The sequence below is a fragment of the Meles meles genome, chromosome 7 (genome assembly GCF_922984935.1).
Source record: "Meles meles chromosome 7, mMelMel3.1 paternal haplotype, whole genome shotgun sequence".
Taxonomy (NCBI): domain Eukaryota; kingdom Metazoa; phylum Chordata; class Mammalia; order Carnivora; family Mustelidae; genus Meles; species Meles meles.
Window position 1 is genome coordinate 27,505,030 of NC_060072.1, and position 12,557 is coordinate 27,517,586.

Consider the following 12,557-nt stretch of genomic DNA (forward strand, 5'->3'; position numbering starts at 1 on the left):
TTAATTTTTAAAAAGATTTATTTATTTTAGAGAGAGAATAGGGGAGGGGCAGAAGGAGAGGGAGAGAGGAAATCTCAAGCAGACTCCCCACTGAGCAGGGAGCCCATCATGGGGCTCGACCTCACAACCCTGAGATCATAACCTGAACTGAGATCAAGAGTCATATACTTGACCAGCTGGGCCACCCAGGAGCCCCATCATCCTTTTAATTACATAAGGAAAAAATAGTAACAACAACAAAAATAGCCCTAACATAAAATTCATCAGTCTTATATGATCTTTCAATTTCTTTGTGTTTATATTTTTATATAATCAAAGTTATAATATATCTAAACTTTGTACTTTGCCTCTTACAAATTTAGCATTGTATCACATGCATTATCATTTTTCTAATAAACCTCATACTTTTAATTGTCAGATTTGTTGAGTAGGTGTGTCATAATTTAGTTAACCAATTCTTTGTTTTGAACATACAGATTACATATAATTTTTTACTTTCGTAAATAATGCTTTGCTTAGAATGCCTATTTATCCCTGCCTATAAAAGTTTTGATCAGGGCACCTGGGTGGCTCAGTGGATTAAAGCCTCTGCCTTCAGCTCAGGTCATGATCCCAAGGTCTTGGGATCCAGCCGCCTGTTGTGCTCTCTGCTCACTGGGGAGCCTGCGTCCCTTCCTCTTCTCTCTGTCTGTCTCCTGCCTACTTGTGATATCTCTGTCAAATAAATAATAAATAAAATCTTTAAAAAAAAGTTTTGATCAGACATCAAGCCCAGATATAGGGCTTGATGGAATTTACACCCTTTAAAATTTTTTCTGTTCATGTCAAAGGCCGTAGCTGTATTCCACTTTCTGAGTTCCCAAAATTCCCATAGTGGGCCAGCCTTCTTGATGTCTAACAGATGTGGGGCATTTTGGTCCCTATTATCCTGTAAGAATTTGGTTGCCTCTACCTATTTTAGGTCCCAGAACTCTATACTATATACTCTGTGTATTTCTGTTTTATTTTTTGGTCTGCTGAGATACTTACCTTGTTTTTGAACATGGTTCTACCTCTTTAATACTTAAAAATTCTTTATCTGTTATTGATCTTTGGAACTGAGGCAGCTTGGTGTCTGTGTTGACTGCAGGTGCTATCTAACTGGAGTTGTGGCCATTCTCTGTTTACCGTGGTGTATTTCAGTGTTTTTTATCTCCTACCCATTCTGTATTTTCAGTCTAACCTATTTAATACCTGTGTGTGTGTGTGTGTGTGTGTGTGTGTGTGTAACTTTCTGTCCAACACATTTATTTGCTTTTCTTAATTACAGTGTTCTTATTGAGGTGCCAGGGTGGCTCAGTCAGTTGAGTGTCCAACATCTGATTTCAGCTCAGGTCATGATCAGGGTTGTAAGTTGGAGCCCCTTTGGCGGGTTCCTTGCTCAGCAGGGAGTCTGCAGGAGATTCTCTCTCTCTGTCCCTGTCCTTCCCCCTCCCTTCTCTCTTTCTCTAAAATAAATAAAATTTTTTAAAAAATCAGTGTTCTTTTTTCTGTATTCTCTGCTTTTGTGTATTTTAAAATTTCATCTAGTTGGAATGATTGTCACTTAAGTAAATTTAACTTTTCCTTCAAGGAATTAATTTTTTTTTTCCAGATATCAGAACTAGCATTTATCTATTTTTTTTCTCAGAACTCTACTTGCATTCACAGTTCTTCCATTTAGCATTTAATTTTTTTCAAGTTTTTTCCTACCTCTTTTTGTTTACATTAGTTTCGTTTCTCCAGCCAGGATGTAGTCTACCCCAGGGCATGGTCCTTGTTTCTTTATGCTGTCCCCATTCGTTTTGACATCCAGAGCCTTCCAGAATGCTGGATGCTTCATAGGAGATAAATTGATGTGTTACTACTTTTCGGTTACTGTAAAAGATACCTAAATTTAGGTAATACTTTTCTATAAAAGAATAATTTGGAAGATATTTATCTCCCCATTTAAATTTTTAGCATAAATTCTCCCTCCCCCCTTTTTTAAAGGTTTTATTTATTTGACACAGAGAGAGAGAGAGAGAGAAAGAGAGTGTGTGTGTGTGTAAGAGAGCACAAGTAGGAGGAGTGGCAGAGGGAGAGGAAGAGAAGCAGGCTCAGCCTAACACCACCGTGGGGCACGCTCCATCCAGGACCCTGGGATCATGATCTGAGCTGAAGATAGATGCTTAAATGACTCTATGCCACTCAGGCATCCCTACTAGAAATAATTCTTTTTTTTTTTTTTTTAAAGATTTTATGTATTTATTTGACAGAGAGAGACACACAGAGAGAGAGGGAACACTCCTACTAGAAATTATTCTTATCCTGTTGTTTTTCACAAAGTAAAACTTTTAGAAGTAGAAAAATTAGAATACTTCATATTGTTTCTTTAGGATCATCATTACTGTAATTGGACTTCTCATTAAAATAATGGGATTTTGGCAACCTAAGAGCAGAACAAGAATTTATTAGACAGTTTGGCAACAATGAGGGGGAATGTGTTTAAAATATGGGTATAAAAAAGTGTCAATAGTTTCTCTTGTTTTTCCTTTTACTTCCCGTGCCTCTTGGGCTTACTTACGTCTGTTTATTAGGACTACTTTAGGCAAATTTAAGAAAAAATACTTTTAGTGGCAGTAGTAAGATTGTGTAGATATATCTTTGAATTGCTTACTTCACAGGGAAGGTAAATCTCAGATGTAAAGTCACCTGTACTTTGGAAAAGTAAATGATAGAGAAATGGGGAAAATATAAATTCTTGGGAGATGCAGCTTTAGTTTCCAGTGCTTTTGAGGATGGGGTCACTAGTTTTACAAACCATTTTAGTGTGAAGCTATTGAAATGCTGATGGGTCAAAAACGAATTTCTAGTTTTATATAATTCTTTATATTAAGTATATAATTTAAAGGGTCTTTTCACCACTAAGCTACCTTTTTGCCAGATGCATGAGTATCATCAAATCTAGATAGCTGGCTTTTATTTATTTATAAATTCATGTCTCAAGCATACCATTTTAGGAAAGAATCTTTGTTTTTTAGAGGAGGGTAGCTGATAGAAGAGTTAAAAATAAGAATTTTATGGATTTTAAATGAACACAATTAAGTCATACTCTGGATAAGTTTACAAAGTTTTAGAAGGTTACATTTTGGGAAAATATGACAGGAATGTGGATCATCCAATTTGTAGAGGTCTGCTTTTTTTTTCTTTCTTATTTTTAATAACAAGAAAAATTTCAGTGTAAAGGTAATTTAACTATGGATCTAGAATTCTAAAAAAAAAAAAAAAAAATGAGCAAAACCAAAACCTGAAAACCTAAAATCCAAAATATCCATAACTGTGTCTTGCTACAGAAATCTTTGTATTTTGGGTTATATATCCTTTGAATCTCTTATATAGTTTTTATACATAATTATAGTGTGTATGTTTTGTCATTTTTCTATGCAGCTTTTTTTTTTTTTAAGATTTTATTTGACAGAGGGAAAGAGAAAGAGCACAAGTAGGGGGAGCGGCAGAGCAAGAGGGAGAAACGGACTTCTTGCTGAGCGGGAGCCTGCCAAAGGGCTGGATCCCGAGACCCTGAGATCATGACCTGAGCTGAATGAAGATGCTTAACAGGCTGAGCCACCCAGGTGCCCCTTAGTGCAGCTTTTGTAATCATTTTTATTGATGAATTTCAAAGTCGTAGCATTTCCTTCTTATTTGGCAGTTATGTTGAGTATTTAATAGTGATGAATAGGGTGTTTGCGTGTTGAGACAAGTACAGTGAATTGCACTCAGTCTTAGGTGCTTGAGGTGGTACATCTCAGCAGAGATGTCCGGCAGAAAAGCGGTATGGTTTAGTGATTATGAGCCAGACTACTCAAATTAAAAACCTTTCTCCCATTGATTAGCCATGTGCTTTTGAGCAAATTACTTAAGTTTTCATACCTCAGTTCTCTTTTGTGTGAAGTGAGAATAATGATGGTATGTACCATAAATGTTTTTTGCTAAGGATTATTAAGTTAGTTGTGTTCTAAGAATCTTTCTTCTTGCCCAGTCTTTTACTAGATTTTCAGTCCTTTTAAGGTAACACCTAGGTATTAATGAATGATAATGTTAGAGGATAAGTGTTGCAAGAGAAAAAGAAAAAGACCTTTGAACTTCCAAACCTCCAAACTATATATATTTTTGGTGATGAAATATATATATATTTTGGTGATGAAATTTTGGAGATAGATTGCTAATGATTAGCATGAATAGGCTGTGTTGATCTTTTTAGCTACACTCAAATTATTGTAGTTTAGTTGGTATGGTAGAGAGAGCAATGCAAGGGGAATTAGAAGGTCAGCATTTTAGTTCTTTCTGATTTTTGTTAACAGTACAATCTTGAGAAATCTTTTAGCCACTTTGAGTCTGTTTTCTCATCTATAGATGTAGCATGTGTCTTTCGTCTCTTGGAGGTGTCATTATGATTAAATAAGATTTTTTTGTGAAAGTGAGTTGAAGACTATAGGCACTACATATAAAAATAAGCTTTTTATTAATTTAAAAAGTCTAAAAGTGAGAAAATGCAGGCAGAGATCTTGATACAGTACTAGGCACAGTCTTCAGTAAAGGATAGCTGCTAGTGCTGTTCATTATATATATTTTTTAAAGTCTTTCTTTCTTTCTTCTTCTTTTTTTTTTTTAAGATTTTATTTATTTGACAGACAGATCACAAATAGGCAGAGAGAGAGAGGGGAGGCAGCAGGCTCCCTGCTGAGCAGAGAGCCTGATGTGGATGGAGCTCAATCCCAGGACGGCAAGATCATGACCTGAGCCGAAGGCAGAGGCTTTAACCCACTGAGCCACCCAGGCGCCCCCTGTTTGTTATTTTTATTGAGAGGACATCTACTTTTATATATAAGTCTAGCCCTGATTACTGTTTAGGTTGTTAAATAGTTTATGAATATATTATTAATATCTAATTTTTTTCTCTCTTTGTTTCAGACTCCTGGGAGAGTTGGCTCTCAAGGTTCTGATTTAGATTCATCAGCAGCTCCTATAAACACAGTGGATGTCAATAATGAAAGCTCTTCAGAGGTATGGAAATAATAATTTCACAATAAAATTTGGTACTATTTAAGGGAAAATGAGCAGGTATTTGGAGTAATGTTCAGTAATTTAAACTTTTGTAGGAAAGGCTCTCATTCTAATAAACTGAAATGTGACTTTTGATTCACACTTGTAGAAAAATCCTGGTGTTTAGTTTTAAGACTGAGAAAGTGTGTATTAAGACAAAATTTAATATTGTTAATTTGTCTTCAGTGCTAATGGTATCTCAACTTAATGGAAGATCTTAAATCTGTTTATAAAAATTACCGGTTAATTAGTGTTTGCACTGTCATGAACTATTGAGCTAATGAAAAATTAGGTTATCCATAAAGTCTGTACATTATTTGCTATCTTCGTTTACAACTTTGTAAGAACTTTTATCTTTCATAGTTTATTAAAAATTAATGGGGAAAGTAAATCTAAGAAGGAACTCAAATTTTTGAAGAAATCGGCCTTAGTACTTGCTTTATTGTTACTATTTTTAATGAACAATATTTGCTCATTATAGAAAAAGGGGAAGGAAAGAGAAGAGCATAAAAACCACCAATTATATTGTTTCTAAGACATCAACATACTCACATTCTGCTCTGACAGTTTCTGTCAGTTGCCCCTTTCTGGGCCCAAGTGTATTGCCTACCCAGTCCCTTTTTTTGTGATCCCCACTTCTGCACCTCTTGGTTGGTGAGTCTGTCTTCTGTCTTGTGTATTTCTGGATTTATCTCTCTATCCATCCATTTCCCTGTTTTGTCTCTTTCTGGCCATCTGATTTCATGTATATGGATATTAACCATGATGAGATCTAACAAGACCATGAGAGTGAGGAGAAAAGTATCAGTTGAATTTTAAGAGCAAGTTTAATTGTTGACCTCGGTCAGACCAAAATAAATAAATAGATAGATAGATAGATAGATAGATAGATAGAAATCTCCAGTGGGTAGTGAGCAGTGCCTGGTAATCCTGCTATAGTTTCCTTTTAGTGTCATTTTCCTACTCTGATAAAGTTTTGCTCTCATCTTTATCCTCAGATCTCTCCTAAGTCTTACCCAGTCCCACCTTCCCTCAGGCACCTTCTGTATCATTGAGAAAATAGGCGCTATTAGGTGAATGTGCTCATTTTGTTATCAAAGCTATTTGCACCTTTATTCTCTTACTTTAATACATTTAAGGCAGTTTTCTTTTCTTATCAGATTTCAATCCTTTCTCTTGTATTCTGGATTCCATTCTATCCCACATTCTTATCTTATTCTCTCTTCCTCCTGCCACTTTAGTTTTTACCTATGTCATGAATTACTCCTATTGGCAGACAAATACTGCTCTAGATGTTCGAAGCCCAGTGCTAGGGTACATACTTGTTAAGGTCTTGGATGATATGTCTGTGTGTCTGTCTGTCAGTCTCTCTCCAAGGTTTGTTTCCCATTTACCTTAAGGTTGGCATCCCACTTTGAACAAACTATAGGTCTGAACTTTGTCCCCTTAGTGGCTCTCTATGTGGAATTTGAAATACAGTCTCCAGAACTTTATTTTTTTAATTAATTATTTTTTTAGGGCTTGAACTCATTACCCTGACATCAAGACCTGAGCCGAGATCAAGAGTCAGACGCTTAACTGACTGAGATACCCTGGCACATGGGTCTCCAGGAGTTTAAAGAAATAGAAATAAAGCAATACCTTGCTTTATTTATATCATATTTGTGTTATATTTTATTATATGTAAAAATATATATATAATATTGTCTTAGTATGGGTTGTTCTAACAAAAGTACTATAGACTGAGTGACTTAAACAACCAACATTTATTTATCAGAGCTCTGGAACCTGGGACGTTCAAGATCAAGGCAGATTCTGTGTCTGCTAAGAGCCTGGTTCTGGTTTTACAGAAGGCCATCCTCAAATGGCTGAAGGGGCGAGAGAACTGTCTGAGGCTTCTTTTATAAAGACACTAATCCCATTCATGAAGGCGCCACCCTCATGACCTAATCACCTCCCAAGCCTCACCTCCTAATACTATCACACAGGGGGTTAGGATTTCAGCATAAGAGTTTTGAGGATACATGTTCAGTTTATATCAGACAAATAATATGTAATGTAAAAATGATTTTTTATATTCATTTTTTTTTAAAAGATTTATTTGTTGGGGCACCTGGGTGGCTCTGTCAGTTAAGCATCTGACTTCTTGGTCTCAAGTCGGAATCTCAGGTTCCTGGGATTGAGCTTTATGTCAGGCCTTGTGCTCAGTGTAGAGTCTGCTTATCTGTCTCCTTCCCCCTCCCCACCCCCACCTCGCACTCTCTCTTGTTTTCTAGGAAAATTAAATAATGAAAAAATATTTTTACAAAGATTTATTTATGTATTTGAAAGAGAGAGAGGGAGCGCAGTGTGGGGAGGGGTAGAGGGAGATGGAGAGGGAGAATTCTGGTGAGAGAGAATTTCATGCAGACTCCCCTCTGAGCACTTAGCTTGATATGGGAGGCTGGATCTTAGGACCCTGAGATCATGATCTGAGCCAAAATCAAGTCTGACACTTAACCAACTGAACCACCGAGGCACCCCCAAGCTTTTATATTCTTCAGTCGTAATCATTAGGATGGTTGTTCAGACTATTTAGTATAATGTGTTGCCAGAAACAAACATCTTTGTTCACCCTTTATCCCTTTCTAGTCTGCCTTACATTCTTAGTACCCACTGAATTTTCCTGGTCCTTTGGGTCGAGAAGGAGGGCTTTTTTTTAAGTGTCCATTGAAGTTTCTAGGTTGCCAGCTTCTCCAGCACGCAGTCTAGAAAATATGAGGCAAAAGAAAACCCAGAGTATTTATCACTGTGTCAGTCCTTGGATCCTGAGATGTGTAGCTGGTCTCCCTTCTCATTACCTTTCAGAATTTTCTTATGTTTGTTTTAGATATAATGTCTAGGGATGTTAAGTATACTTAGCAGGAGAAATTGGGAAAAGCATATCTATTCCATTTTGTCTGCAGCAGGAAATCTGATCATTTTAAAATTTGGATTGTTTATCTTTTTATTATTGAACTGTAAGAATTTTTTTTTTTAATCTATTCTGTGTACAAGTCCTTTGTCAGAATATTGGTTGCCTCCTATTTATCCTATTGGTTAAGGAAGGTTTCCTGTCTTAGGCTTATAGGGATTGCGGAACATAAAATTAACCTGACACTGGACAGGTTGAAATCTACAGCAGTTTGTTAGTCACATATACTCATGGCCCAGGAGGACACTGTATGCCTTGAAGGGCCATAGAGGACTGAACTTGGGAACAAAACGAACAACTGTGGGCTGTGAGAGGCATGGTTTATGATACCAAGAGGGTGAGGTGCCCCCTGGTTCCTGCAAGAGATTATGACTGGCTTGTTTGAATTATTCTGTGGGCTGGCAGCAACTGAAACCTGCTACTTAAGGATAAGCAGGCTCTGCAAAGAGGAGGGTTTTTTGTTTTTGTTTTTTTTTTTTAGATTTTATTTTTTAAGAAATCTCTACATCTGAAGTGGGGCTTGAACTCACAATCCCGAGATTAAGAGTTGTGCGCTCTACTGACCAAGCCAGTGAGGCACTCCAAGAAGACGGTTGTTTGAGTAGAAGGTGCCGTCTGTGGGAGCAGAGTAGGAAGGGAACTTGCAGTTAGGCCCTTTGAAGCTTTCCCATCACCGGTCAACAAAGCGGTGTATAAAATTGGGCCCTAATTTTCGACTTTACACCTCAATCAGATATATGTGGTGTGTATATTTTTTCTCAGTCTGTGGCTTGCTTTTCATTTTATTAATGGTGTCTTCCAAAGCGGAGAAGTTTTTAACTTTCTTAAAGTCTAATTTGTCAGCCTTTTCTCTTATGGTTATTGTGTTTTCAGTCCTTCTACATTTTTTTTTTTTTTTTTTTTTTGCCTACCCCAAGATTGCAAAGACTTTCTGCTATGCTTACCTCTGATATTTTGGTGTGTGCGTCTAAGTCTATGATTTATTTTAAAATATTTTTGTGATATGAGATAGTGGTTGAGGTTTGTTTTTTTCATATGGATATCGAAACCAGTTCTGTATATGGTTGTTTCAGTATGATTAGTTGAAAATGTTCCCTTTCCCCATTGAATTAAATTTTCCCTTTTGTGAGATATCATTTGACCTTGTATGTGTGGTTGTATTTCTTTACTGTCTTTGATCCAGGCTTACAGAACTCCTGTTTTTAAGGTGTGCCAAGTTTGTTCTTATGTCTGGACTTCTGATCCCCACGCCTTACCTGCTCTTTTTTTTTTTTTTGCCTGGTTAATATCTGATTGTCCTTTAGGTCTCATTACAGATAATTACTTTTTCAGTAAACTTTACTTTACTCACATATGGAATAGATGCTTCTTCTGTGTGCTTCTGGGGGATTGTATTTTCCATCCTTTTGATAATGCTTATTATTCCAAGACTCATTTATTTATCCAATATGTATTGTCAGACACTATTCTGGATGCTGGAGATATGGCAGTGAGTAAAATAGTCAAGAATTTTTGTCATTCTTACATTCTAGTAGGTGCAAAGAGGCAAAAAAACCCAAAACATACTAGAAGTGGACAGAGGGAAATAATTGGTGTTATTGAGAAAAATAAAATAGGGAAGGAGTCATAGAAAGTGTTTTGGGTGCTTGCAATTTCAAATAGGATTGTCAGGAAAGACTTCTTTGAGAAGGGAATAGCTCAGGAAGAACTGAAGGAAGTGAGGAAATGAGTCATGTGGGTTTCTGGAACAACCATGTTCTATTTTTCTGGAATAAGTAGAAAATCTTCAAGGTGGGAGCCTTCTGAGCGTGTCAGAAAAGGAGTGGGGGGCTAGTGTGGCTCCAGCGCAGTGACTGAGGAGAGATTGGATCTGGGAGGTAATTAAGCCCATCTCATGCAGGACCTTCTAGACCTGCCTTCTAGGTCTTTGTACAGACTTGGGTTTTTTACTCCTGGTGAGATGGGAAGCCCTTGGAGAATTTTGATAAGGAAAGTGACAAAATTTATTTACAGTTTTATAGGATACATTCTTGCTGCTCTGTGGAGAATAATGTGTTGGTGAGGTAAGGGTAAAAGGCTGTTGGAAGGCTGTTGCAGTCATTCATGTGCAGTGTGGGAGTGGCTTAGGTCAGAGTGGTAGTAGTGAGGTCCTAGGGTTCTAAAGGTTTGAAGGTAGTTCTAATAGGATTTCTGTTTAGTGGGGTATAAAATGTAATTATTTTCTTTCGCAACTTTTTCAAGAAGCCTGTAAGCTTCCTAGGGTAGGATTTTTGCCTTATTTACCATTGTGTTCTCAGCAGCATAGCATAATGGCTAGAACATAGTAATCACACTTAGTATATACTTTTTGAATGAATCATTAAGTGATTGTATGTGGAAGCTTATAGTGAAGAAACCAGTAAAGTGAGAGGCAGCATAAATCTATCATGGCAAAAAAATGCAATGATGCAGTCTTTTAAGTAATTATTCTATAGTTCCAGCATTTTGGACTATGGTTGCCTGAACATAACTCTTTCATCAGTAAAAAGGAAAAATAAAAAGAATTCATGTTCCTTACTTTTATCCCCTTGCTAACCTCTTTTAAGGGTTGTTAACAAAAGGAATAATGATATTAATGGTAACTAACATTGATTGTTTTATTTGTATCAGATGCTATGATAAACACTTAGCATCTATTATCTCATTTAATTATCAGGATTCCCCCCCCCCCCATATGAAGTAGGTGGTACTGTTGTATTTCACAGATGAGGAAATTGAAGGTCCTATAAGCGACTAAGAGTGGTGTGAATCGAGGATTCAAGCCCAAGCCTAGCTCTTAACTGCTTTCCTGCCTTGCCTCTCACTTTGGGAATTTCTTTATAGTCATTTTCTCCTTTGAGTGGCATTAGTGACTCGAGGAACATCCTAACTTCCCAATTCTTGATGTTTACAATTCTAGTGATCTTTGTTCTTTTCTAGCTTCTCAAGTTAATGGTAATACCTTCCACTTTATTATGGGGCAGAATAGTTTGACTTGAGATGTTAAAACTGAATGTTCCCATTCCTTACAACTACTTACCCTCTCAAAAACTTTCTCATAGTCTTACTACTTCTTTGGTCTTGCTGAATATTTCAGGTTTTTAATTCCTGTCTTTTCTTTTGCTCTTTCAGCCTCTCCTGGCTTCATTTTCTTTTCTCTCTAACCATGTCTCTAGTGACAGAATATTTATTGAGCACTTATAGGCATTCCACTAAGCCTCTTATGTACTGCATAATAACTCTAGAGGAATAGGTGCTAACATTAGCCCCATTTTATAGATGAGGAAATCGGCATTTAGCGAAGTAAAGTGATTACCTTAAGGTCATAGAGTCTGCATTGGTTGAATCTCAAATCCACATCTATTTTTGACACAAAAACTCTTGGCGTTTATAACCTATTGTTCTTCACTACAGTCTTCATTTTATTTACTTTAAGCCATAGATCAGTGTGGTAGCCCACATTTTAAAATATAGATATTGTTAGGTGTTGAGAATTAAGGAGATTGATTAAAATGATTTCATTTGGCTCATGAATTTAGAAGGAAGGATCCCCTATTGAGAATTATGGGTATGGGCAAAAATGGGATCTTAGGCTAGTGGAATATGGTGAAGATTTAAAAATTGCTTTCATTTTAAGAACTTTTTTTGTTGAGAATATTATCTCACATAAAACTGTTTGTTGTAACTGTCAGTCATTTCCTGATCTAAAATTAAAGCTAACTTGCCAATAATGGCTCTCAGATAAATAAATTACAAAAAGAGTAATTAATATTCCAAGTAAAGCTACTGGTAATTATAATAAAATTGAACCAGTGGGAATTTCCAGCATAAGGATGGAAGCTACTTTTAGTCATCCTACTTTGGATAGATCTTTCCCTTTTTGTATCTAGTTACTATGAAAAATTCTCTTACATATACTAAGAAGATATATTAATTATTTTCCTGTTGTGTTGTATTTTGATTTATAGATAACTTTTTATGTGTATCCTCCTAAAAGTTGTTATTTCACAGGGTTTCATCTGTCCATTATGTATGAAAAGATGTATAACTGCTATTGATTTGTCGGAGCATTACCAGCAAGTGCACGCAGAAAATGAGACAAGAGGACAGGAACTTCTTAATGACTCCAGTGTTACTGTGGGTCCTGTATATTTTGCTTTAGCAGCTTGGTTATGGGTTGCTCAAAATAGTTTTGTTTTTCCTTGCCTTGGTGTTGCTTAACTTTTTATGCTACAGAGGGAATGTGGATTGCTTTAATTATGCATGTTTCAAAGAGGTTCAATAAGGAAAACAGGCTCTTGGGAAGTTGGGTTGGTTGCTCTTGCTCTCTGCAGCTGTCTTTTTATGAATCTGTAAACAAATATAAAAGCTTAAGTTAATATTTTTGTATAAATTTTTCCATGAAATTTGAAATGTAAAGTGAATGATACTTGATTTCAACATCTATAAGTTATATCTTTATTATTTAGTTAATGCTAATGAA

General features: G+C 36.3%; 1 protein-coding gene across 2 annotated transcripts in view; it reads left to right on the top strand.

Moving 5' to 3' along the window:
- The window catches only part of EEA1 (early endosome antigen 1), a 124,702-nt gene that overhangs the window by 25,918 nt on the left and 86,227 nt on the right, over positions 1-12,557 (top strand). Inside the window, exons 2-3 of one of the 2 annotated variants that reach the window (XM_046012277.1) lie at positions 4,972-5,064; positions 12,086-12,211. In XM_046012277.1, coding sequence (XP_045868233.1) covers positions 4,972-5,064; positions 12,086-12,211 — 219 coding nt within the window. The remainder of the gene's footprint in view (positions 1-4,971; positions 5,065-12,085; positions 12,212-12,557) is intronic. The other variant, XM_046012278.1, reaches the window with a different exon arrangement.